The 22,834-nt window shown below is 59.7% G+C and overlaps 1 protein-coding gene across 4 annotated transcripts; it reads left to right on the forward strand.

Annotated features, from left to right (window-relative positions):
* The first annotated feature begins 309 nt into the window (after nt 1-309).
* SNAPC4 (small nuclear RNA activating complex polypeptide 4) lies at nt 310-22,347 on the forward strand. Of its 4 annotated transcripts, none has more exons than XM_057499233.1 (24): nt 310-571; nt 1,156-1,298; nt 2,249-2,295; nt 3,218-3,382; nt 3,530-3,655; nt 4,192-4,270; nt 4,768-4,849; nt 5,744-5,848; nt 5,928-6,000; nt 6,385-6,549; nt 10,356-10,503; nt 10,737-10,843; nt 11,006-11,100; nt 12,758-12,852; nt 13,866-13,945; nt 14,217-14,672; nt 15,527-15,610; nt 15,797-16,043; nt 16,551-16,621; nt 17,049-17,159; nt 17,786-17,813; nt 18,428-20,076; nt 21,160-21,281; nt 21,557-22,347. In XM_057499233.1, the coding sequence occupies exons 2-23, from the start codon at nt 1,169-1,171 to the stop codon at nt 21,271-21,273; spliced, it is 4,257 nt and encodes a 1,418-aa protein (XP_057355216.1). In that variant the 5' UTR covers nt 310-571; nt 1,156-1,168; the 3' UTR covers nt 21,274-21,281; nt 21,557-22,347. The 4 variants fall into 4 exon arrangements, with proteins under 4 accessions (XP_057355216.1, XP_057355215.1, XP_057355214.1 ...); XM_057499232.1 differs by having other exon boundaries at nt 22,125-22,347; XM_057499231.1 differs by having other exon boundaries at nt 21,160-22,347.
* The last annotated feature ends 487 nt before the right edge of the window (nt 22,348-22,834 follow it).

Consider the following 22,834-nt stretch of genomic DNA (forward strand, 5'->3'; position numbering starts at 1 on the left):
TCGTGGGCCTGGCTGGGCTGGAAGGTGGCCCCCAGCCCTGACCCGATCTTCCCCTGCTGTGGCTGCTGCAGCCACGGAGGACCGGGCTGCGGAGGGCACGGGGGATTCAGTGCCCCACACCTAAGGATGTGAAAGCAGGCCCCGCGGAGACATTGGTTGACCTCCACCTCGGCCTCTGGGCTTGGCGCCCCGTGGGGGCAGGCCGGGTGTGGGAGGAGCTCGTTGGCATGGGAGGAGCCGCGCCGCACGGCTCCTTCGTTCCAGGCGTCACTTGCCGCCTCCGCACCTGCTCGTGCGGCAGCGGTGGCCGCTGGAGGCCACGTCTCGAGGGGAGCCCTCTGGAACCGCGCTGCCCGGGCCGGGCTCGTGCCGGCCACAGGGCGGCCCCGCGCTCCGACTGCCAGAGCCTGGCCGCAGTGCTGGGGGCGGCCGCGCGGGGGCAGCAACAGCGCTGCCGCCCGAGGGCCCCGTCCCGGCGTGCTCTGCGCCGCTGCCGCGGAGGCGGGACTTCCGGCCCCCGGCTCCCGAGGCGCCGTCCGCCGGGAGCGCGGAGCGCGGCGGCCCTGCGCCGGTGAGGGCGGTGGGAGTGTCCCGGCGGCGGCGGGAGGCCCTCGGGCGGGTGCGGGCAGCGGGCGGCGCCCGGCCTCTGCCAGAGCAAACCTCAGGGAGGCGTCCGCGCCGCCCGCTGCCCGCCGGAGGAGACGGTCGGGCGGGCTTCCGGCCGAGTCCGCGGGTGCCCCTTCGGAATCTACCGCGCCGTCGCCTTGTCCTCAGACCTCGTCCTTTGCCAGTTGTCCGCTCCCGTTCGGCTTCCCAGACCGGTGCTCCCGAAAGAGGGTTTTGTCCGCAGCGAGTGTTTGTTCGGTTCAGCGTGAGACACTGTCACGTGCCAGGTGCTGGAGATGCAGCGGGACCGCAAGGGGCCTGCCTTCCCACGCCGGTGGGGCCCGCCCGCCGCCCAGTGCTTCAGTGTGTCTGGCTCTGTGCCGGGAGAGTCGGCGGTGCGGCGGGGCCGCGGTCCCGGGCTCCCCCGCCGGGCCTCAGCCCAGGGCCTGCTGTGGTCAGGCTTCTGCCGTCTCTCGGGGCTGTGGGTCCGTCAGAGAAGGGGACTCCTGCACACCCTTGGTTTCTAACGTCTTGTGTTGTGTTTTGTAGGCAGGCTGAAATCATGGATATAGACGCTGAAAGAGAAAAAATAACAAAGGAGATCAAGGAGTTAGAAAGAATTTTGGATCCCAGCTCCTCAAGTATCCACGTGGAGGTCTCAGAATCAAGCCTCGATTCAGATTCTGGCGCAGGTAAGTTCCCACATGTGGTTATTACGGCTGTGTCTGCCTCGGGCTCCTGTCAGCCACGTTATGCTGGGGTACAGCTGAGACCAAGCCTGTCTTCAAACCCGGCCTCTGCTTGACCGCACCGGACAGTTTGTGATCATCTCTCCTCCATCAGCCCCTTGACCTGCTGACTGTGCATGAGTGCCCTGCCCTAGAGTGGCGTCTGCATCAGCCTGTTTGGGGATGGGAGGGGAGCTGTCTTCAGAATCGGGAAGTTCTAGAGTTCAGCGTGTCATCTGCCACCATGCCTGAATAGTCACCACAGCTGAGAGCCCCAGGGCTCTTCCCTGGGCTCATCCCTCCAGTCCCTCTCTGAGGCCCCTGCTGCCAAGGCACAACGGTCTGCCCACCCCACACACTTCCCTTGGTGCTCCTGTGGCCCCTGACTGGAGGCCTGCCTGCAGGGGCCAAGCTGTCCAGGGCCCCCCAGGCCCACCCACCTCTCCCAAGGCCCAGGTGCAGTACTGAGGCCCAGCTTCTCAGTTTCCTGCCACACCAGGGCCTCTCTCACTTGTCATCAGGACATCTATGTCTGTCCCCTCTGTCCCACTAGTTCCGGCTGCCCCAGGACAGATTCAGCTCCTGTGGGGCCTCCCTTCATTGCCCCTGCGTGCCAGGGCACTTCACATCAGGCCTGCATCTGCTCCTGGCTGGCCCTGTCCTTGGTCCAGTACCTACCCTGTGGTGCTCAGCTGCAGGGCACTGTCTGGGAGGGAAAGTCCATGACACCTAAGTGTCATCCTGCGGTCAGTCATCTGCTCCAAGCCCACTGGCCTCATCCCCTCTCTCCTCTCTGGCTGCCCAGGAAATAGGCCATGTACTGCCTGGTCATTCTCCTGGGCATCTGTGGCATCACACCTCTAGCCCTGGTTTCCACTGCCAGCTATCAACACGGTCTGCTTGTGTTCCCACAGATTTGCTGTGTGATGACGAATCAGACGATGCTGGTCCCCCAGTCTCGGTAACTACTAGCTTGGGCCGGCTATGCCCACTGAGGCCAGCCCACCATCCTTCCAGTGGGCCTGGGAGTGGGTGTGCCTTGAACTCATTTTGGCTTCTCTGTGTTATAAAAGTAATGCACATTTGTTTAGATGAAGTGTCACAAAGCGTCGATAGTGAAAATTGAAACTGTCCCTAGAGGTGACTGCTATTAACAGTTTGGTATCTGTGCCTCCTTACTTGTCTGAGCTCCTCCCCACATGCACCTGTCTTGACACAGCGCCACATGCAGAAGGCTCCGTGAAGGCTGCCAGCCCTGCCCCTTGTCACTCGCCACCCCGGGCCTTGGCCTCCCGGTCTGCCGCGGGCCGTTGCAGCACAAGTCAGCTGGCGGGCGTGTGGTACTGGGACAGTGCCTGGCCAGCAGCCACTCAGTTGCACCAGTCACCGTGAACTACTCTTAGTTTATTTTGGGATTCCATGTTGTTTTGGGAAATGTTTACAGTTTGCCTTTTGTTTTCCCCACCAACTCAGCAGCTGCACGGTTGCTTCCTGGCTTAGCATCGGGGCGGCCCCTGCTACGGGTTTACCATAGGCCATGGTGTGGTTGACTCTGCCTTCGGGGGATGTTTGGCCCATCCCCAGTTTTCAGTTTTGTTGGCACTGCAGTAGCCTCCCTCAGGCGTGCTCTTCTCTGCCACCTGCCAGTGGCGAGCCCATTATAAAATTCTGAATTGGCAGAGCTGTTTACTGGAGAAAGTGGAAACCACTCATCTTCTCACACTTCCCACCCAAAATGCATTCCTGGGTCGGGGGCCACGCACACGCTCTGCACGGTTGTGCCTCGGTCTCGCGCTGATCCAGTAGCTGGGACACAGGGCCATGAGGAAGGGGGAGCATACGTGGCCCCAGTGCCCACCCACAGCTTCCCACTTAATAACCAGGAAGAGGACAGGTGGAGTGAGGCCAGCAATGACGACAATTCCAAGGAGAAGGCCCTCCCCGAAGACCCAGAGACCTGCCTGCAGCTGAACATGGTCTACCAGGAGGTCATCCAAGAGAAGCTGGCTGAGGTCATCCTGCTCCTGGCCCAGAACCGGGAGCAGCAGGTAGGATGGGGTCTGGCCCCGGGAACCCCTGGGCCAGGCCTCCGAGAGCCAGGGCTTTAGGTCAGGTTTGGTGCTCAGCTGCCCGGGTTCCCTTCTCCACAAGAACTGCTGCCTGACCCACAGCTGGAATCCTTGTGTCCGCCACAGGAGGAAATCATGTGGGGCCTGGCAGGGTCCAAAGGCCCCAAGTTGAAGGACGGCAAGAGCCTGCTCCCGAATCTGTACATAGGGCACTTCATGAAGCCCTACTTCAAGGACAGGGTCACTGGAGTGGTGAGTGGCCGGGGCCCTGCCCTCAGCACAGGGAGGGCCAGGCTCCTGGTAGGGCGCTCCTGTCCCTACTGCTGGGGTGGCCCAAATGCCTTAGGGTTCTTCAGAATAATGTTCTCCCGCCTTATTGAAACTTCCCGCTGAGTCCGGGGGTGGACGTCAAGGCCTCTCCCATGGGATGGGGCAAGCTGACCTCTGCTCCGGGGACAGGTCCCCAGGGCGGGCCTTTCCTTAGGAGGTGCCACGGCAGGTGGCAGGGCAGGACTGTCAGTTCCTGGCAGCACGGGTCCTGATGGGGCTGATGGTGGCCCTGCCTGCCGCGTCAGCCTTTGTGAGATTGCTGAGTCACCCTCTGCCAGTTGGATCGCTCCCCAGAGCCACTCACCAAGCATCCAGAGCCAGCCTCGTGTGGCTGGCTGCTTGGGGAGGCTGAGGAGAAGGGGCCCCAGGCCCTAGCAGGAACTCTAGAGGGACACTGAGCCCCTTCGGGCAAGCACTTCTGAGCCCTGTCCACGTCACAACGCTGCTTTCTCTGTCAGGGGCCTCCTGCCAATGAAGACACTCGGGAGAAGGCCGCCCAGGGCATCAAGGCCTTCGAGGAGCTCCTGGTGACCAAGTGTAAGAGCCCAGACCGGCCTCGGTGCCTGAGCCCAGCAGGTGGTGCCAGTGGTGCCCGTGCCGCCCCAGGCGGGGGCCTTGCTTCTCGGGCAGTTCTTCCTGCAGTTCTGTGGGCGCCTTTGGGCCTTGGCTGCTGGGACTGGCCGCCCCAAGTCCCTGCTTTCCCTGTGACGGGTGGGTTCTTACAAGGCTGCTGTCACGAGGGGCAGCCTGGGGCCACACCCCCGAATTCACTCTGCAGTGCCCCGCAAGTCCCTGAACGCACAGCTCGAGGAGGCCACAGACCGACTCGGGCTCGCCAGACTGGGGGCCCCGTGCTGCGTCCAGCGTCCAGGGCACTGGCACAGCCGCTCCCTCACCGCAGGCTAGACAGATCGTTTCCTGTCCACTCCCTAGTGTGGATGTCAGAGCTAACGGGGGCACGGGCCGTTGGCCCCATGTGTGACCCAGGAGGGCGCCCTTGTGAGCTGCCACTGATGCTGTTAATTCCTCATCAGGGAAGAGCTGGGAGAAGGCCCTGCTCAGAAAGGCAGTGGTGAGCGACCGCCTGCAGCGTTTGCTTCAGCCCAAGTTACTGAAGTGAGTCTAAAGCCAAGGGGTGAGGTCGCCTCTCTGTGAGGGAGAAGGTCCGGGCTGCTGGGTTGTGATGGGCAGAGGCTCCGGGTCACCACGGCCCCTTCTCTGCCAGGGCCCTCTGTTTGAAGCAGGAGAGCTAGTGTTCCCTGAACTTCCTCCTAGGGAGGCAGCCAAGCATCCAGGTCCGCGTGTGAGAGCTGGGCCGGGCTGCGGGACCCCCTAGTGGTGTGTCTCCGTCAGTGTCTTGAGTCTGGACCTTGGTTTCCCTCTGTGACGGTGGGGCCTGCTTTACAGTGGGGTGGTGGCTCTTCGCAGCACCTGTGGCCGAGGCAGGAGGTCCCGAGGACTGCCCACTGCCTCACGCGACGGTCAGGGTTTGCTGGGGGGATGGTCGGGTTCCTCAGGCTGTGTGTGCTCCCCCCTGGCCTGCTCCGGAAGCAGTTACTTACTGCAGTGGCCGCCGCAGGCTGAAACCACCTGCAGCCTTGTTGCGGTGCACAAGCGTCCGGATGTCCGCAGAGCACCTCCCTGCGTCCTGGGCACAGGGTTGGGAGCTGAGACACCGAGCTTTAAGATGCCGGGGCAGCTGGTAGTTGCTACCACCTATGTCAGCCTGCACATGGGTGCACTAGCCCGTGATGTGACCAGGGACACCTGGGGAGGGCACTCTGCTGCTTCCTCTGGGCCGGGAAGCCAAGGCAGCAGGAGGGATGGTCCTCGTTGGGGAGAGGCCGGTCGCAGTTCAGACCCAACTGAGCACATGCTCCCTGCTGCCACAGTGTGCGGAGCGCCAGCCCTGCAGGGGGCACCCCTGGATCTGTGGGCAGTTGGAGCCAACCAGAGATCCCGCTGGGCACAGGTCACGTGGCCACCTTGTGCCTCTGCTCTGCCTCGTAGGCTCGAGTACTTGGGGCAGAAACAGAGCAGGGTCACAAGCGAGGCGGAGAGGCAGGCCCTGGAGAAGCAGACACAGGAGGCGGAGAAGGAGGTCCAGGATATCAAGTGAGCGAGGCTGTGGGGAGTGGGCGGTCTGGGGAGAGCCAAGGGGAGCCGGAGTGACTGGGTCCTTCGTCCTATCCAGCCAGCTCTCGGAGGAGGCCCTCCTGGGGAACAGGCTGGACAGTCACGACTGGGAGAAGATTTCCAATGTGAACGTACGTCGGGGCAGGGCTGAGCCTGAACGGCCCTCCCCACTGTCCTGGCCGGGGTGTGGGTGGGGACGGGCCAGGTCAGCTTCAGGCTCTGAGGCCACATCCTGGCCACCAGACCCGCCGTGACCCCCTCCTGTCAGGCACCTGTCCAGCAGTGCAGAGTGGCCTCCTGGAGCCCTCCACCCTTGCACCCCCTGCCCCTGCAAGGTGCCTCTTCTGGAATAGAAGGTTGTGAACACTTTGGGCTTTGCGTCTGGCACCAGACCCACGTCTTTGGCTGTGCAAGTCCTGGCAGCCTGGACAGAGACCCCACTTACGCCTCCCCGAGTGCCCAGCTGCTGCCTGTCAGAGAGCGGCAGCCCCCACAGGCTGGTTCTCTGCCTGCAGTTTGAAGGGGGGCGCAGTGCAGAGGAGATCCGGAAGTTTTGGCAGAACTGTGAGCACCCGAGCATCAACAAGCGGGAGTGGGGCGCCCAGGAGGTGGACCAGCTCAAGGCCATCGCAGCTGGGCACGGCCACCTGGGGTGGCAGGAGATCGCTGAGGAGCTGGGGGTAAGGGCCTGGGGGCCTCTGGGACCCCAGGGCAGTGTCGGTTCCGCAGCTGGGATCTGGGCCAGGTGCGGGGTCTCCATGGGCTGTGTGTCACACCATTGCCAGGGCCTGTCCTTTGGAGCCATTGGCTTTCTTCCTCTTGCCACTTGCCAAGGGTGAGACCCCTCTACACATGCCTGGGCTGAGAGCTCCTCAGAACCCCTTGCTGTGAGCCTGCCGCCTGCCTTGCACATAAGTCCCCCAAGCCTTTGCCCATGACCTGCCTCTGGGTTTTACCTGAGCCCCTTCCCATCTTGTCCCCAACTGTCCCCTCCCCACTGAGCTTAAAAGGAGCCTCTTCATGGCATTTGAGAGGAACCCTTCTCCTGGGCTTCGTTCTCATTCTGCAAGCCGGCAGCTGAGGTCTTTTATCTGTCGGTGATAAATGGAAGGCTCAGGCCTGCCTTTCCGGGAGCCGGCGGTCGTGTGATCTCCTTTACGTAGATTTCTAGAATCCCTGTCATCTCAGTTCTTATCGTCTCTTTGGATTTTAGGTGTTATAATTTTCTAATAGGTTTCTTGGAGTCCTTTCTTTTCATTCTTTAGGGTGAATTTTCATGGCTCATGACTTGAGAACACAGTCTGTAAAATGGCTGTTTTTAATTTTCCGTGTTTATGGCCACATGTGGCAGCGGTAAACCAGACTTACCAAAGCCGTGGGAACCAGTGTCTCCCGGCTCGGGCTGGGGTTTCGCACACACCTATTAAACAGTTTGTGGTGGGGCTGAAGTTTGCTTTCTGATGCTGTTCACTCCTGAAGGAGTGGCGTTGGTAGCTGATGAAAGTACAGTCATCTTCTTACACAGCTAATAGTTTTGCTTTACATACGTAGCTGCCACGTAATTTGGTAGATATTAGCTTTATGCTTCTGTATACTTGGCAAACTGTGCTTTTTAAAAAGACTTCTTTACTTCGTATTCCCTTGATTTTTTTTAAAGGTGTTCTTAGAGCAGTTTTTGGTTCACAGCAAAATTGAGAGAAAGGTACAGAAATTCACCACAGACCCTTTTCCACACACTTGTGTAGCCTTCCCCCTTATCAGCATCACTCACAGGAGTGGTATGGATTTTTTACCAAGGGTGGATCTGCCCTGACACGTGATCACCCAGAGCCCATAACTTATCTCAGGGTCACTCTCTGTGGTGTACATTCTGTGCGTTCAAACAGAAGTACAACAGGTCCACGGTGGTACCCCACGGTTCTGTGCCCACCTGGGCCACCCCACCCCAGCCCTGGCAGCCGCTGTCCCTTGTATTGTGGCTCTGCGGAAGGTTCACCTTCCCCACGCTGTCATTCTAGGACTTGTGCTATCTGGACCTTCTCCCACGGGCTGCTTTCATTCAGCGACATGCCTTTAAGGCCCCGCCATGCTCTTGGTTGGCTTGGTGCCTCATGCTTGCCCCTGAGTAATATTCCGTTGTCTGGGTATACCGTTTACCTCCCGTCACCTACTGAAGGACATCTGGGCTGGTGCTCAGTTCTGGCAGTGATGAGTAAAGCTGCCCTGAACATCTGAGTGCAGGTTTTATGGAGACAGTTTTCAGCTCCTTTGGGTGAGTACCAGGGAATGCAGTCGTTGGCTCACGTGGTGAGAGTATGTTTAGTTTTGTAAGAATCCACAAACTGCGCCCCCCTGCGCTGCAGCGTCCACGTTCCCACCAGCGGGGCTGAGAGTTCTGCTGCTGCTCGTGCTGGTCAGCACCGGCGGGGTCGGGGGTCTGGGTGTTGGCCGTTCTGAGAAGTGTGGTGGTCCCGCATTTGAATTTGCATCTCCCTGATGAAGTCTGATGTGTGGAGCTTCTCGTATCTCCGCTGCTGTCAGTTCTTCTTTGGTCTGTTTCTTTTTTTAAATGATTATTTTTTAATGAAGGGTAGTTGACGCACAGTATTACATTACATTAGTTTCAAGTGTACAACACAGTGATAAAACATTTATATACATAATTCTAGGTTCCAGCTATCGCCCTACCAAGCTGTTACAATATCTTGACTATATTCCTTATGTTATACATTACATCCTGGTTACTTATTTATTTTACCATTGGAAGTCTGTCCTTTTTTTTTTTTGTGAGGGCATCTCTCATATTTCTTGATCAAATGGTTGTTAATGACAATAAAATTCTATATAGGGGAGTCAATGCTCAATGCACAATCATTAATCCACCCCAAGCCTAATTTTCGTCAGTCTCCAATCTTCTGAGGCATAACAAACAAGTTCTTACTTGTAGAACAAATTCTTACATAATGAATAAGTTACATAGTGAACAGTACAAGGGCAGCCATCACAGAAACTTTCGGTTTTGCTCATGCATTATGAACTACAAACAGTTCAAATATGAATACTCATTTGGTTTTTATACTTGATTTATATGTGGATACCACATTTCTCTCTTTATTATTATTATTTTTAATAAAATGCTGAAGTGGTAGGTAGATACAAGATAAAGGTAGAAAACATAGTTTAGTGTTGTAAGAGAGCAAATGTAGATGATCAGGTGTGTGCCTGTAGACTATGTGTTAATCCAAGCTAGACAAGGGCAATAAAACATCCACAGATGCAGAAGATTTCTCTCAAAACGGGGGGTGAAGTTCTAAGCCTCACCTCTGTTGATCCCCAATTTCTCACCTGATGGCCCCCGTGCGACTGTGCCTGTCTTAGGTTGTTCCTCCCTTGAGGAATCTTACCCGTCTCTGGCTAACCAGTCATCTTCCAGGGCCATACAGGGAAATGTGAAGTTGGTAAGTGAGAGGGAAGCCTTATTGTTTGAAAAGGTTAGCTTTTTACTTCTTTGCATATTTATGCCCTGTGGCTTCTATGCCCAGCATTTGTCTTGAGGTATCTTTACCACTTGGAGGAGTTATGATACTCGGTAAATTTGATATGAGGCACGCTTTGGTCTGTTTCTTAATCAGATTGTTTGCTCACTTATTGTTGCATTTTAAGAGTTCTTTGTATGTTTTGGACAGCAGTCCTTTATCTGATGTGTATTTCACAAATGCTTCCTCCCAGTTTGTGGCTTGTCTTCTAACTCCCGTGATGTTGTCTTCACCGAGCAGTTTTCAATTTCAATGAAGTGCAGTTTTTGGATCCTTTTAGGAGTCATGCTTTTGGTGTCATGTTTTGTCACCTTACCCAAACTTCTCAGCTCAGCAGACCACACACGTTCTCTCCCACCTGAGAGCTGCTCTAGGGAGAAGCGGGCTCAGCTCTTGGAAACCTCTTTCCTGGAAGGAGATGAGTGAGAGACAGATTGGGGCAAAAGCGACTGTGTAGATGCAGCTAGAGACAGTACTTTGGAGCACCCCCAATGAGAGCATCTCCTGAGATGTGGGTGTCACACCTAGCGCACCCTGTACCCCCATACGTGCACCTCTTAGCCGCCCCCCGGTAGAAGCTTCTGGGACACCAAATTAGAGCTGAGCAGCCAAGCCACAAGCAGGGAGGCAGGCCGCCTGTGAGGAGGGGCGCACCGAGAGGGCGGTCTCCCCCCGGGGCCTGAGTCTGCGGTGCGGTTCTGGGGTTGTGCGGCTGAAGCACCTCTTGGGAGGCTTCCTTTCTGTAGGTGACTGAGCTGGTGGCTCGTGCTCCTCATTTGTGGTTCCCCAGCTTCCAATCACAGGGATGCTCCCACTGTACCGCCAGGGCCCAGGGGGAGTAAATAGACCCTTGGTTCGTAGAAGTACCTTACCCACCTGGCGCTCATGGCCCAGCTGTGTGCGGGGGAGCGCCTGGTGATGCCCCCTTTGCTTTGCTCCGTCCTGGGAAGACTGGCCGCAGCGCCTTCCAGTGCCTGCAGAAGTTCCAGCAGCACAACAAGGCCCTGAAGCGTACAGTGTGGACAGAGGAGGAGGACCGCATGCTCGCCCAGCTTGTCCAGGAGATGCGTGTAGGCAGCCACATCCCCTACCGGAGAAGTGAGTCTGCCCGCCACAAGGCACTCACCCCGGTCACAGGCCACTGGGCTGCTGGGAGCGCCCTGGGACCCTAGGCCTGAGGCCTGCATGTGCAGGCAGGGACCTGTGGACGTGGTTCACTGGTGAGAGGCTGGAGGGGAAACGGGGGTCATACTGGCTCAGCTCTCAGTGGTAAGGGGGCTGCTTTCCGGGTGAGCAGGAGGTGCAGCACCCACACGGCCCTCTGTCCCCAGTTGTCTACTACATGGAAGGAAGAGATTCCATGCAACTTATCTATCGGTGGACCAAGAGCTTGGATCCCAGCCTGAAAAAGGGGTTTTGGGCCCCAGAAGAAGATGCGGTAGGTTTTGGGGGTCCCAGGAGAGCTGTCTTCTGGGATGTTAATCTGCACGCCTTGAGTGGCCACTGGGCCCACAACGTCCCCTTAGACGGGCTGACTTGAGGGTTGGGAGGTCGTGACCACTCACAGAGGTCTTGTCGTGTGCTTGCCCCCCTCCTGCAGAAGTTGCTCCAAGCGGTCGCCAAATATGGGGAGCAGGATTGGTTTAAAATCCGGGAAGAGGTGCCAGGTAGGAGCGATGCCCAGTGCCGAGACCGGTGAGTCGGACAGTGCTGGGTGGGGGGGCCTTACTGGGTGGGCTGGGAGACTGCAGCCCGGGGCGTTCTGCGGGCAGAGGAGGGGCTGAGGCTGTGGGGTCAGGGTGTGCTGGGGAGGCTGTTTTCTTTTCAAAGCAGACTTTACACAGGCTCAGCCTAAAGCAGCGCCTGGGCTGGCAGCCTTCTTGAGCCCTGTCTCAGTTCCTCTCCCAGACTGCTGATGGGCAAGGGCCCTGGCAGGCAGCTTCAGCTCTCTCCTTTTCTTGGTGTGTTCTTTTTTAACAGCTTTATTAATAAGATGTAATTCATGTATGTACAATTTGTTAAAGTATACAGTTCTATGGTTTTAGTGTATCCATTAGTGTATTAGTGTATGCAGCCTTCAACACAGGCAATTTTAGAATATTTCAATCACCCCATAAAGAAACCCTGTTCCCCTTTGAACAAATAAAAGAGAGCTTAATTAAAAATGGGCAAAGAACTTGAATAGACATTTCTCCAAAGAAGACATACAAAAGGCGGCCACACAGCACTATTAGTCATGACAGAAATGGAGTCAAAACCACGCCATACCACTCCACATGCATTAGATCGGGTGTTGTTTTTACAAAGGGGGAAATGATGAGCATTGGCAAGGATGTGGAGAAATAGGAGCCCTGGTTCCCTGCTTGTGGGAACATGAAATGGTGCAGCCGCTGCGGGAGATGGTCTGGCAGTTCCTCAAAAGGTCAGACAAAATTGCTGCATCACCTCGCAATTCCACTCACACCCAAAAGAATCCAAAGCAGAGATTGAAAAAGATACTTGCACACCTCTGTTCATAGCAGCGCTGTTCACAAAAGCCAAAAGGTGGAAAGAGTCTGGGTGTATGTTGGTGGGTGAATGGTTAAACAGGAAGCAGTTCAAAATTGGATGGACAGTGGAATAGTATTCAGCCTTAAAAATGAGTGAAATTCCAATACTACAACATGGGTGAACCTAGCAAACATGAACACTTATGTACAGGTTTTCATGTGGACGTGTGTTCATGTCTCTCAGACACGTACCTCGGAGCGGAATTGTTAGTCACGTGGCAACTCTGTGTTTAACCTTCGGAGGAACTGCGAGGCTGTTGTCCAAGGTGGTTGCACCACTTTACATCCCTGCCAGCAGTGTGGGGGGTCCCCGTTGCCCACATCCTTGCCATTACTTATCAACTCTTTGATTATCATTATCCTAGTGGGTGTGACATGGGATCTCGTGGTTTTGGTTTGTGTTTCCCTGATGACTGACGATGTTGAGCATCTTTTCATGTGTTGATTGGCATTTGCATATCTACTCTGGAGATGTGTCACTTCTTGTCTTTGGCCCACTTTAAAAATTGAGTCACTTGTCTTTGTATTGTTGACTGTCAGAGCTCTTTATCTACTGCAGATACAAGCCCCTTGCCAGGCACGTGATTTGCGAGGATGCTGTCCCAGGCAGGGGGCTGTCTCTCCACGTCCTTGGCGGGGACCCTTGGAGCACGGGAGTCTGCCCTGATGAAGCCCAGGGTTCCTGCTTTTCTTTTGTCACCAGTGTTTCTCGTGTCTGATCTCAGAAGCTGTCGCAGAGCTGAGACAGCAGTAGGGGCCATCTTCATGTCTGAAGTGTGCCTTTGTTTTCTTGTCACTTTCAGATACCTCAGAAGGTTACATTTCAGCTTAAAAAAGGGACGATGGAACTCAAAAGAAGAGGAAAAGTTAATTGAATTAATAGAGAAATATGGTGTTGGTGAGTTCTTGATGTGATTGCTCTTCACAGTTTCTAGCTGGAGCTCAGTCAGGCCCTGGGAGGCTCTCCATCGGCTCCAACCCCAGGCTGCTACCCTCCTCAGCAACTCTCCCTCCACTCCCCTTTCTCATAGCCTTGTAGTGATGGCAACTTTTACAAACCAGTTCACACTCATTAGAGATGATTTAGAAGCAATGGTGTGCAAAGAAAGATATTTGAGTAGAGATCTCATCCAGGGGCCAGTCAGCGGCATGCACGTGCCAGCACTGTGCAGGCTGCTTTCCTGGAGAAGGCAGCTTTTAAAATTGAGTCAAGTTAATGGAGTTGCACCAGCCTTTTTTTACTTTACGGCATAGTGTTCGGTCTGTTAGGAATGTATTTCTGTGTCTGCATGTTCGGTGTTCCACCGTTTTTTTCATTAGCCACATTCTGTGTCCCTGAATAATGGTATATGGGTCATTCACACCTGTCGAGGGACATTTAGATTGTTTTTCATTTTTTGCTACATGGCTAGAATGAACTAGGGGCTGCATAGTGAAACCTTTGCTTGTATTCGTAAGAAAAAAGTCCCTGATACGGTGCTGCCAAGCTGAAGGGGACACGGCCCTGTGGCTCCTCACGCAGCCTGTCTGCCCTGTGAAGGCGGCTCCCTGGTGTCCTTCCCATCAGCGCTATTGGAAAGAAAATACTAAGTAATTTGAAATGTACGCAAGGGCCATTTTTACTCTCTGTGAAGGTGGAAGATTTTTCCCTCTTGGTCAAGCATTGCTAAGCTTCACTGAAGCTTCACACTGCGCTTTTCCGAGAGGCTGATGATCCGTTGAGACTCAGACGCCCAGCTTCCCCTTGAGCTGCTCGGATGTGCGCGCAGCCTGAGGGTGAGCGCGGCCCCGGAAACCCAACTCCGAGAGGATGCAGTCGGGTCTTCTGGGAGAGGCCCGCTCCGCACTGAGACAAACGCGGGTCATCACACCACCCGCGTGAAGCAGCTTCGTGTCATTCTGTCTTTGTAGGTCACTGGGCAAAAATAGCTTCTGAACTACCCCATCGGACAGGCTCCCAGTGTCTAAGCAAATGGAAGGTCATGGCCAGGGTGAGGCTTTACCGGAAGTCAGAAGGCCCAGCACCTGTGGGGTTGGTTAGGGTCATTACCAAGCAGGATGAGGGAGGGAGGTGCAGGCACTGGGGAGAGAAGGCTGTCATCTGGTATCTGGCCTGGGGTGCGTTCGGGAGGGCAAGCTCCAGGGATGGCATGTTCCTGGCGTGGCCTCCAAGCCCCCTCCGCCCCCTGGAGCCTTGCCTGCCTGCGGCCCTCCTCACAGGCCCTGAGGTAGAGAGGCCTCCAATGAGCCTTCTCCCCACAGAAGCGGCGGCGCCGGTGGCGGGGGCGGCGGCGCCCGCGCAACCTGCGATGGAGCTCCAGCAGCGAGGACAGCAGCAGCCCCGAGAGCAGTACGGACTCGGAGCCGGAGCCTGAGGAAGCCCCGCAGGCCATGGAGGGCAGCCCCATGCTCCCGTCAGCAGGGTGCCCTGTGCCGGACATGGACCTGTGGGTTCCTGCCAGGCAGGGCACCTGTGAGCCGCGGGGACGAGGGGCAGGGGCCTGGCCGGAGCACCCCACTGCCTCCTCTGGTTCTCCCGAGGACACCAACGTGGCCCACAGTGGCAATGGGGAAGCTTGCCCCGTGGCCTCAGCTGCTGCCGAGGAGGCGGGCTGGGCGCAGGGCCCCTCCAAAGCCCAGAGCACTGGCCTGATGGGCAGCGGCCACCTGCGTGTGGAAGACACTCGCCTCCCCAGCTCAGAGGGGCCAGCAGACGAGGTAGGCAGCAGGCCCCCTTGTGCCCTAGGCTGGGGGCAGGCAGAGCATGCTCCCGCCTGCTGGCCACCGAGGCTGGCCCTCAGGGATGGTGGGCCGGCCTGATCTCATGCAGCTGGGTTTCTTGGTGTGGGGGAGCAGACACCCTGTCCTCACTTGCTAGAAAGTTTCCTTCAGGCTTTCAAAAGAGTCATGCTCAGACTGCTAGCCTTCTGCAGTGAGGCCGGCATCCTCCATTTCTCCCGGCTTGTTGACTGTTAAAGCCACATACGTGGGAGAGCTGCTGAGGGGCCCTTGGGCTGGGAGCCATTTCTGACATGGTTTACCCTGAGCCAGGGGAGGAAGAAGGGGAGACCCCACTGTTTGCCTGCTTGGGTCTGGCTTGGCTCATGCCATGCATGCCTGTCCTGGGCAGGGCTAGAGGTGGGCACAGGCTTGGTCCTGGCTGTGTCTGAGTGGCATCCCTAACTGACCAGGCTGGTCTGTCCTGGGAGACGTAGAGGGCCCAGACAGCTGTGCAGAGCGCACCCACCGCCCCGGGCCGTGTGGCCCTAGAGCCCATCAGAGGTCGCTGCCCATCAGATTTGTCTTGCTATCTGGTGCCATCAACTCAGGGAGCTTGCTGGCAGGAGCGGGGACCCTCTGTTAGTCTGGAATGTGGCCGAGCCAGGCAGGCATCCCAGAGCCAGGCCTTCAGGACCCGCCACCCTCCTCTGGCTTCAGAGCATTTGCCACCAGCCCGGGGTGCAGATGCCGTATGCCCTGGGATCTGGGCCTGGACCTCTGCGTGTGGCCTGGGCAACAGGCCCTGTGCCAGGGGTCCCCACCCACCCAGCCCCACGCCGTCTTTTTGTCAGGGTGGGAAGTGTCTGCTGAAGGTGCCCCTGGAGACCGTGCCGCAGGTGCTCAGGACCAGCCCAGCTGCCTGTAGCTGGATGCTGGTAAGGGCCTGCCTGTGACCAGATGCAGCCCCTGGGCTTTGCACATATGTGTATACGCTGCTGTGACCAGACCAACCCCAGGACCCACTCCCCCAGTACACGATGTGGGAAGGACTGCGAGTGGCGGGGCGTGGGCAGCCCCAGAGCCTTGTCTGGCAGCAGGCCCAGGTGCCTTTCTCCCAACAGAAAGAGAAGCCGAGGCAACGGTGCCTGCTCAGCCCGCCCCTGGGTGCCGGCTCCAGTGGCCACGGTGTGGCCAGGCCCCATGTGCAGCAGCCATGGCACAGGACCATCAGGCGTGGGCAGCAGCGCCAGGGACACACCTTGCAGAGGAGGCTCCTCCAGCGCCGGCTTCTGATGGCCGTGAGCCCGTGGGTGGGTGATGACGTGCTGCCCTGCACTTCCCTGAGGCCAGCTGTGGTGCACACCCGAGGTACCTCCCTGGGGCCCCAGGAGCCTCCTTTGGGGCCCAGGGGCAGGAGGAGGTCCTATAGGCACATGATGGGGGGCCTGGGGGTGGTCTACAGACACATGGAGGTTACCTGCCAGGGCTGGGTTTAGGCGGGGAGCCAGAGGGCACCGTCAGCCCCATCTGCCAGCTTGTCTTCCTAGGAGGGCATCACTTGGAGAGGTCTTGGGACTTGGCCTCCCCCTCCTGCTTAGCACTGGAGGCTCCTTAGGGAGGTGACCCAACATTTGGGCCTCAGCAGGAGCTGCTGCCCAGGCCTGGATCTCTGTTTGTGTTCCCTGAGGGTGGGGACTCCCTGGGCCTGGGAGCTCCTGTGCCCAGAGGTGTTGGGACCAGTCAGGCCCTCTGCCCCCTGGGCCCTGGCCCTTCCAGCAGTGGCTGGATTTGGGGTGCTTTGGGGGCTCTCAGGGCTGCGACAAGAGGGTTCTGAGGAGCTGGGGCCACGTTGCATATGTGCCCATGTCCCTTCAGCCGATGGCCTCCGGCAGCAGCTGCAGGACGCCCACCTAGCCAGCACCCCAGTGTTTGCCCTCTTTATTCAGGTGAGCACAGGGTCTCCTCTTGGGCTTTGTTTTTCTGGAAATTTTGAAGTTTGCAGTGAATTCACTTTCTTAAAAGTCCAGCTTTCCAGAGTCGTGGACCCTCAGAAAGGGCTGTTCAGTGCCCCTGCCTTCCTACCACCAGCAACCAAACCCTGTCCTGGGAAGGCAGGGGCCTGGGGTGCACATGGCAGCTGAGGGGGACAAGAAGCCTGGCTCATGGGGAGCAGATGTCCCCAGGCCTCTTGAGTCTTGGCAGGGGAGGCAGCCCAAGGACCCAAGTCCAGGCTGCAGCATCCGTGAGATGGTCCCAGCCTCGCGGGGCTGCCCCCGCTCCAGCCAGAGCCCCTAGGGCTGTGCATCTGCCCCGCGAGAGCAGCGGTGGCCAGGGCTGGCCTCCTGTCAGGCGTGTGTCATGCGTGTCCCTCAGCTGTTCCAGATCGACACTGCAGGCTGCATGGAGGTTGTCAGAGAGAGGAAGGCACAGTCCCCCACCAGGCTCCAGGCTGGTACTGGGGACCCGCCTCCGCGGCCCCTGCAGGTGAGGGAATGGGTGCCAGGCTAGGCTGTATGGCAGTTGTCTAGCTAGCCAGGGAGTGAGGCGACACCAGCTTGGTCCAGAGGCAGAAGGAGTCCCGTGACCTGTGGAGGCTGGGGCCAGCCCTGCAGAGCAGGGCCGGGTTTCAGCCCTCAGGCCCGCCTAGCAGCTCAGTGCCCTTCCTACAAGGCCACACTGCTCCTGCACGGGCCAGGGAGCCACTGGGCACTTGCTGCTCGGGGCATTGGCCAGGGTGGGCAGCCCTGCCCTCCATGTCTGTTGGGGTAAGAGGGTCCCCCACACCGAGTCCATTCACCACTGGATAAAATGGCAAAGAACGGTGGCTGGTCTAAGGACCATGCCGGCCCCAGAGCCCCTATGGCCTCCTGCTGAACAGCCGGGCCTCTGCCTCTCCCCGTAAACCCCGCACAGCCCTGACCCGCTGCGGCGAGCTTTCCCGAGGGTGCCTCTGGGTCGCGCTGCTTCAGGAGGGAGGCGGCCCTGGCACCTGGGGCCCTGACCTCCCCTCAGGTCACAGTCAGGTGGTGGTCTTGGCGGGGTGGGGACGTGGATGTCAGCCTGGCCGGGACTTCCCAGGGGTGCTCATTCTCCTCTTCTCTCTTTTTCAGGCACCCTCAAGTGCCCGCAGCTCCCCAGGTACTGACTGTGCGTCTGTCTCTCCCTTTATCGTAGCTATTTCTGCCTAGTGGGAAATGGCCAAAGCCGGCACAGGCATTTTCAGACTCCCAGCAGCACGGCCATGGACCCTCCAGCGGGTGACAGGTTGGCTGCTATGAGCTGGAGGGGCAGCTCCTCGGGCTGGGCTCCTACCCACCCGGTGCGGCAGGTCTGCCCCCAGGCCCTAGGGCTCTCCTACCAACCGCCACCCAGCTGCCCACACCAGCAGCATCAGGCCAGGATCGGTTCTGAGGGGCTGTGTGCGGGGCAGGGCGGTGGCATCCAGCAGTCATTCTGAACACATTCGAGTCCAGGCTGAAGTGTGGCCAGGCATGGCTGAGCATTCTCTCTGTGCTTGCCTTGGCCATGGTGCCAGGTACCCAGTTGTGCCTGCTGCCCTGGCCTTGGCAGGAGGCTGGGGAGGGCTGGGCACCAGCAGCCAGACTGGTGAACCCTGCTTGGCCCAGGGCCGAGCTCCGGCTTCCACAGCCCGAGCAGGCCACCTCCAGCCCCCCACCGACAGTCACAGGGCAAGGCCTGTGTTGGCCGGTCGCCCAGAGCTCATCAGGGCATGTGCTCTGTCCTGCCTGCAGCCTGCCTCTCCCAAGACGGGCCGAGCCGAGGAGCTGCAGAGGGGAGCACCCTCCTCCAGGGGCGCAGGGCGGTGCCCGACCGCCGTGCTGCTTCTGCCCCGCAGGCAACCCTGCCAGCCTCTTGCGGCCCCCGGCCCAAGCCCAAGACTGTGTCCGAGCTGCTCCGGGAAAAACGGCTGCGGGAGGCACGGGCCCGGAAGGCCACCCAAGGCCCTGTGGTTCTCCCGCCCCAGCTGCTGGTCTCCCAGCCTGTGATCCTCCAGCCCGCCCCAACAGTGGCCTCACAGGACCCCCCAGCCACAGGTCCGGCGGCCTCAAGTTCCCTCCTTGGGTCTGTGGCCCCTGCAGCTGCCCTTGCAAGTGCCTCAGGCTCCTGGGCCTCAGCTGAGGACAAGCCAGCCTTGGACCTTGCTCTGGCCTGCCCAGAGGCTGCCCCCACTGCTTCCAGGGCCCGAGCCCCGAGCCCCAGCCAGGTCCCTGTGAGCTGCCCTCTGAGCAGTCCCGGACAGTCTCAGGCCCCTGCCACATCATGGAAGCGGGGCCTACCCGAGGCGCCACCCCTGCTCCTTGCTGCTCCCAGCCCCGCCCAGCTGCCCATCCAGCCCCGCAGCCTGACGCCCACGCTGGGCACGCACTGCGGTGGGCCTCCCGTGGTGGCCAGTGCCCCTCTGCCAGTCACCTGGGTGCTTACAGCCCCGGGGCTGCTTCCTGCGCCTCTGCCGGCTGTCATGGGCCTTTCTAAGCCAGCAGGGATCCCTGGTCCCAAAGGGGTGTTTGTGACTCTGCCAACCTTCCTGACTGAGATGCAGGCAGCCCAGAGCCCTGGGCAGCCCCCAGCCAACTTGGACACAGAATCAGGCCCTCCCTCCATGCCAAACCTGACCTTTCCAACACCTCCCCCACATCAGAGCGCTGCTGAAGTGGGTGGTGACATGGCCTGTGTCCCCAGGGAACTCCCCTCTCCTGAAGAGGCCCAGGTTCCCAGGCCATCTTCCCCTGCCACGCTCCTGGCTGACCATTCTGAAGCTGAGCCCCCTTGGTCCAGCCAACTGCCTCTGCAAGGTGGCTCTGTTCTGGGGAGCGTCCCAGGGGGAACGTCAGGGTGCCCCTCACAGGCAGGGGAGTCCAGGGAGTCTCTGGGCCCGGAGAGGCCGCCCCCACCCCAGCCTGGGCCTGGAAAGGGTGCCCTGGACCTGGCCCTCCTCTCCCTGGAGAGCGAGGCAGCCGTGCGGGAATGGCTGAGGGGGCAGCAAGGAGTGTGCATGCCCCGGCTGGGGAGCAGGCTGCCCTACCAGCCTCCTACCCTGTGCAGCCTGCGGGCGCTGTCTGGCCTCCTGCTCCACAAGAAAGCCTTGGAACACAGAGCTGCCTCCCTAATTCCTGACGGGGCGACCGGAGCCCTGCAGGCCTCGCTGGCACCGGTGTGGAGAGCGCTCCAGGACAGCCCGGCCTACCTGCTGCTGAAGGCGCGGTTCCTGGCAGCCTTCACACTGCCCGCACTCCTGGCCACCCTGCCCCCGCACGGCGTCCCCACCACCCTGTCAGCGGCCAGGCAGGCTGGCCCTGGGAGCGACGACAGTGACCAGGAGGAGCCGGAGCGGGCTGACAGTGACAGGCAGCCGGGCCGCCAGGCCACCACCCCCGTTCAGGTAGGGGGCCTTCTGAGCCCCATGGCCCTCACCCACTGTGGGTGCCCAGCCCACCTAGTGTGGCAGGGTGGCATTCAAGGGTGGGGGCAGGGGAAGCCATGGCCAGGGCAGCTGGTTTCTGAGCAGGAAGAAGCCGGCTATAAGCCCGCTCCACCGCGTGGAGGTCCTTCCCACGTGCAGAGAAAGCGACCTCACTGACCCGGAGCTCCTCGGCCCCTTCGGGGGGCGTTCCCCTGGCCACACGGCCTCATCTGACAGGGATGCCGCTCTGCTCTGCCGCCTGCACATGTGTGCCTGCGGTGGGCCCTCCGCTCAGCACGGGGCCCTGTGTTCACCCTTCCCAGGGTCGGCTCACCCCCGCTCACATCCTGAGGGTTCTAAGTGGAACCGTTTTCTTTATCTCCTGATGTGAGCATGTGCAAGAAGGTACCCGTGTGTCCTGTGGCTATGTGGGCCCAGTGGGGCCTCCCCCTGTTGCCTGGGGCTGAGGGAGAGCTGGGCCACCTTGGGCTTTTTGTGCCAAGTTAAGAAAGTCAAGGCCCCTCGCAGGGGGAATCCAGAGTGTGTGGTGGCCCTCCCAGGGAACCCCCCTAAGTGGTCCCTCCCTGTACTCCCTGGGGCAGCAAGAGCCAAGGGTCATGGCCGGGGGCTGTGCCCCCCCACCCCACAGGCTCACTCCTGGGCTGTTGGGACATTTGGCCCCCTTCCCAGGGCCATTGCTTGGGGGCCCTCCAGGCTGTCTTCTGGGCCCCAGATACCAAGGGGAAGAGCTCCCTATCCCCCGTGGTGGGGCGGGCCCTGAGAGAGCTGGGGCCCCCGCGTAAGGAAGGGGTCAGCAGAGGCAGGGCCCACACGAGGCCCCGGGAAGGCTGGTGCCCTGTTCCTGCCTGTTACACGGCAGTGTCACCCCGCCAGCCTGGGGCGCCTCCCCCTGCTGGGGCCGCGGCTCCCCTGAGAGCTGCTCTATCTCAGCAAGGAGGAGTCTGAGGGGGCTACCTGTCCCCAGTGTCAGGCCTCTGCCATTCCCAGCCCGCCGGGCTGGAGGCTCACCCTTGTCCTCCTCGGCCTGCGTTTTTGTTTCAGGGAGCCCTGGACCCTGGCGAGGGCTCTGGCCCCTGCCTGGACACTCCTGATGACGTCGATGTTCTCAGAACCCGGCACTCATGGCACACGCGGAAGCGGAGGCGGCTGCTGTGAGCAGCAGGGTGAGTGGGCCAGGCGGGTGCCCCTGGGTCCCGGAACGGACAGGCCTTCCTCTCGCCTCTGCGTTGGGCACGTGGGGGCCGGGCCTCCGTTGCCTGGGAGCGAGCTGCTTTCCAAATGCAGTCCGGCGCCCCAGAGGCTGGCCACTGTTGGCCCTGCCCACGGGGTTCATGTGGGGTGTAGTGGAGAAGGGGCAGGCGCACACGTACCCCTGGGGGCAGGCCCAAGGTCGCAGAGGCCCCCTTGGGGGAAGAGCTGACTAATCCGCCCTCCCCAGGTCTCCTGGCCCCTCTGGTACTTCCCACTGCCCCTCTGTCCAGCACACTCATCTGCCTGCACTTGGGTGCCTCCATTCATGCCTCTGCTCCGGGGGCAGCCGCTCAGCCGCCCTCCCACAGCAGCCTCCTGAGGCAGCAGCACTGTCCTGGTGTCCGTCCGTCCTGACGGCACCTGCCCTGACATCTGGCACGTGACTTGTCTGCTGGCCTCCTTGTGACATGAGCGTGGGAGGGCAGGCGTGTGGCTTTGCTGCAGGGCCCAGTGCCCAGGCTGCAGGCACCCTGTAGGCCCTCAGCACCAGTTGGTCCATAGGACTCCCAAGGTGGAAGGGTGTCCTGGTTAGCAAGTCCCAGAGGCACGAGCCTTCTCTGGGTTGTGCAGGCAGTGCCGGGAGAGGTCCAGGTCCTGGAGTGGGTACCACGGGGGCTGTGTGAGTGGTCCCATTTGCAACCCACCCCCAGAGGCCAGGGCCTGCACTCCATGTGGGCCCTCCCTGAGAAGGCCTGGCACCACGCTGGGGGACTGGCCGGGTCGGGGTGCCCCCAAGAGGTGTGCTTGTGTTCCAGGACCACCCAGATGTGGGCTCCACCACTGCTGCTTGTGCTGGCAGGAGGCGGGACTCGGCCCACCTGCCCAGGAGCCCACCACCGAGAGCCCCCCAGAGAAGCAGCGGGCGGCTGGGGGAAGACTTGTCAGCAGTGGCCGCACCGTCATAGGGCCTTGTCTTGTCCCCAGGTCTTTTCGGGACATTGAAGGAATAAATAAAGTAAATGTGTTTTTAATGAAAAAGCAAGCCCCAGGCTCTTGTGGTCTTGCCCTGAAGCTGGGCTGTTTTGGGCCTCCCCTGGGTAGGTGGGGAGCCAGCCAGCTGGGCCCTGGGTCCTCAGCACTCCTATACACTGGGCCTCCCTGCGGAGGGGAGGGAGGGGAAGGAGAGGGGAAGCTGAGGTCTGCCCTTTGCACAAGAAGCTCCTGTGGCTTTGGCCCTGGGGCTGAGGAGAAGGCAGGGCGCCCTCCCCCACCCCAGGGGTGAGGGCGAGCCCACTTCCTCCGCCTCTGGACTCTGCAGGCAGAGCTGGCGGCCCCTGCAAGCAGCCGCAGCAGCCCCGGCCCAGGACCGCCTGCCTCCCAAGTGTCAGGTGCGTCGTAAGGACACTGGGCCTCGGGCCTGGTTTACAGCCTTCCTGGCACGGGGGTCTCCTGGGTGCTTCCCTTTGCTCTTGTTTTACTTGCTACGCGATGCTGACTGTGTATGGAAACATGGCAGGCGTGCTGG

The sequence above is a fragment of the Manis pentadactyla genome, chromosome 3, assembly GCF_030020395.1.
Source record: "Manis pentadactyla isolate mManPen7 chromosome 3, mManPen7.hap1, whole genome shotgun sequence".
Classification (NCBI taxonomy): Eukaryota; Metazoa; Chordata; class Mammalia; order Pholidota; family Manidae; genus Manis; species Manis pentadactyla.

Bases quoted from the DNA above. Each gene is read 5' to 3' on its own strand.
- SNAPC4 (XM_057499231.1), top strand. From the start codon at position 1,169: ATGGATATAGACGCTGAAAGAGAAAAAATAACAAAGGAGATCAAGGAG. The intron at 2,296-3,217 runs GTAACTACTAGC...CTTAATAACCAG, and splicing joins ATGCTGGTCCCCCAGTCTCG to GAAGAGGACAGGTGGAGTGA. The intron at 17,814-18,427 runs GTACTGACTGTG...TCCTGCCTGCAG, and splicing joins AAGTGCCCGCAGCTCCCCAG to CCTGCCTCTCCCAAGACGGG.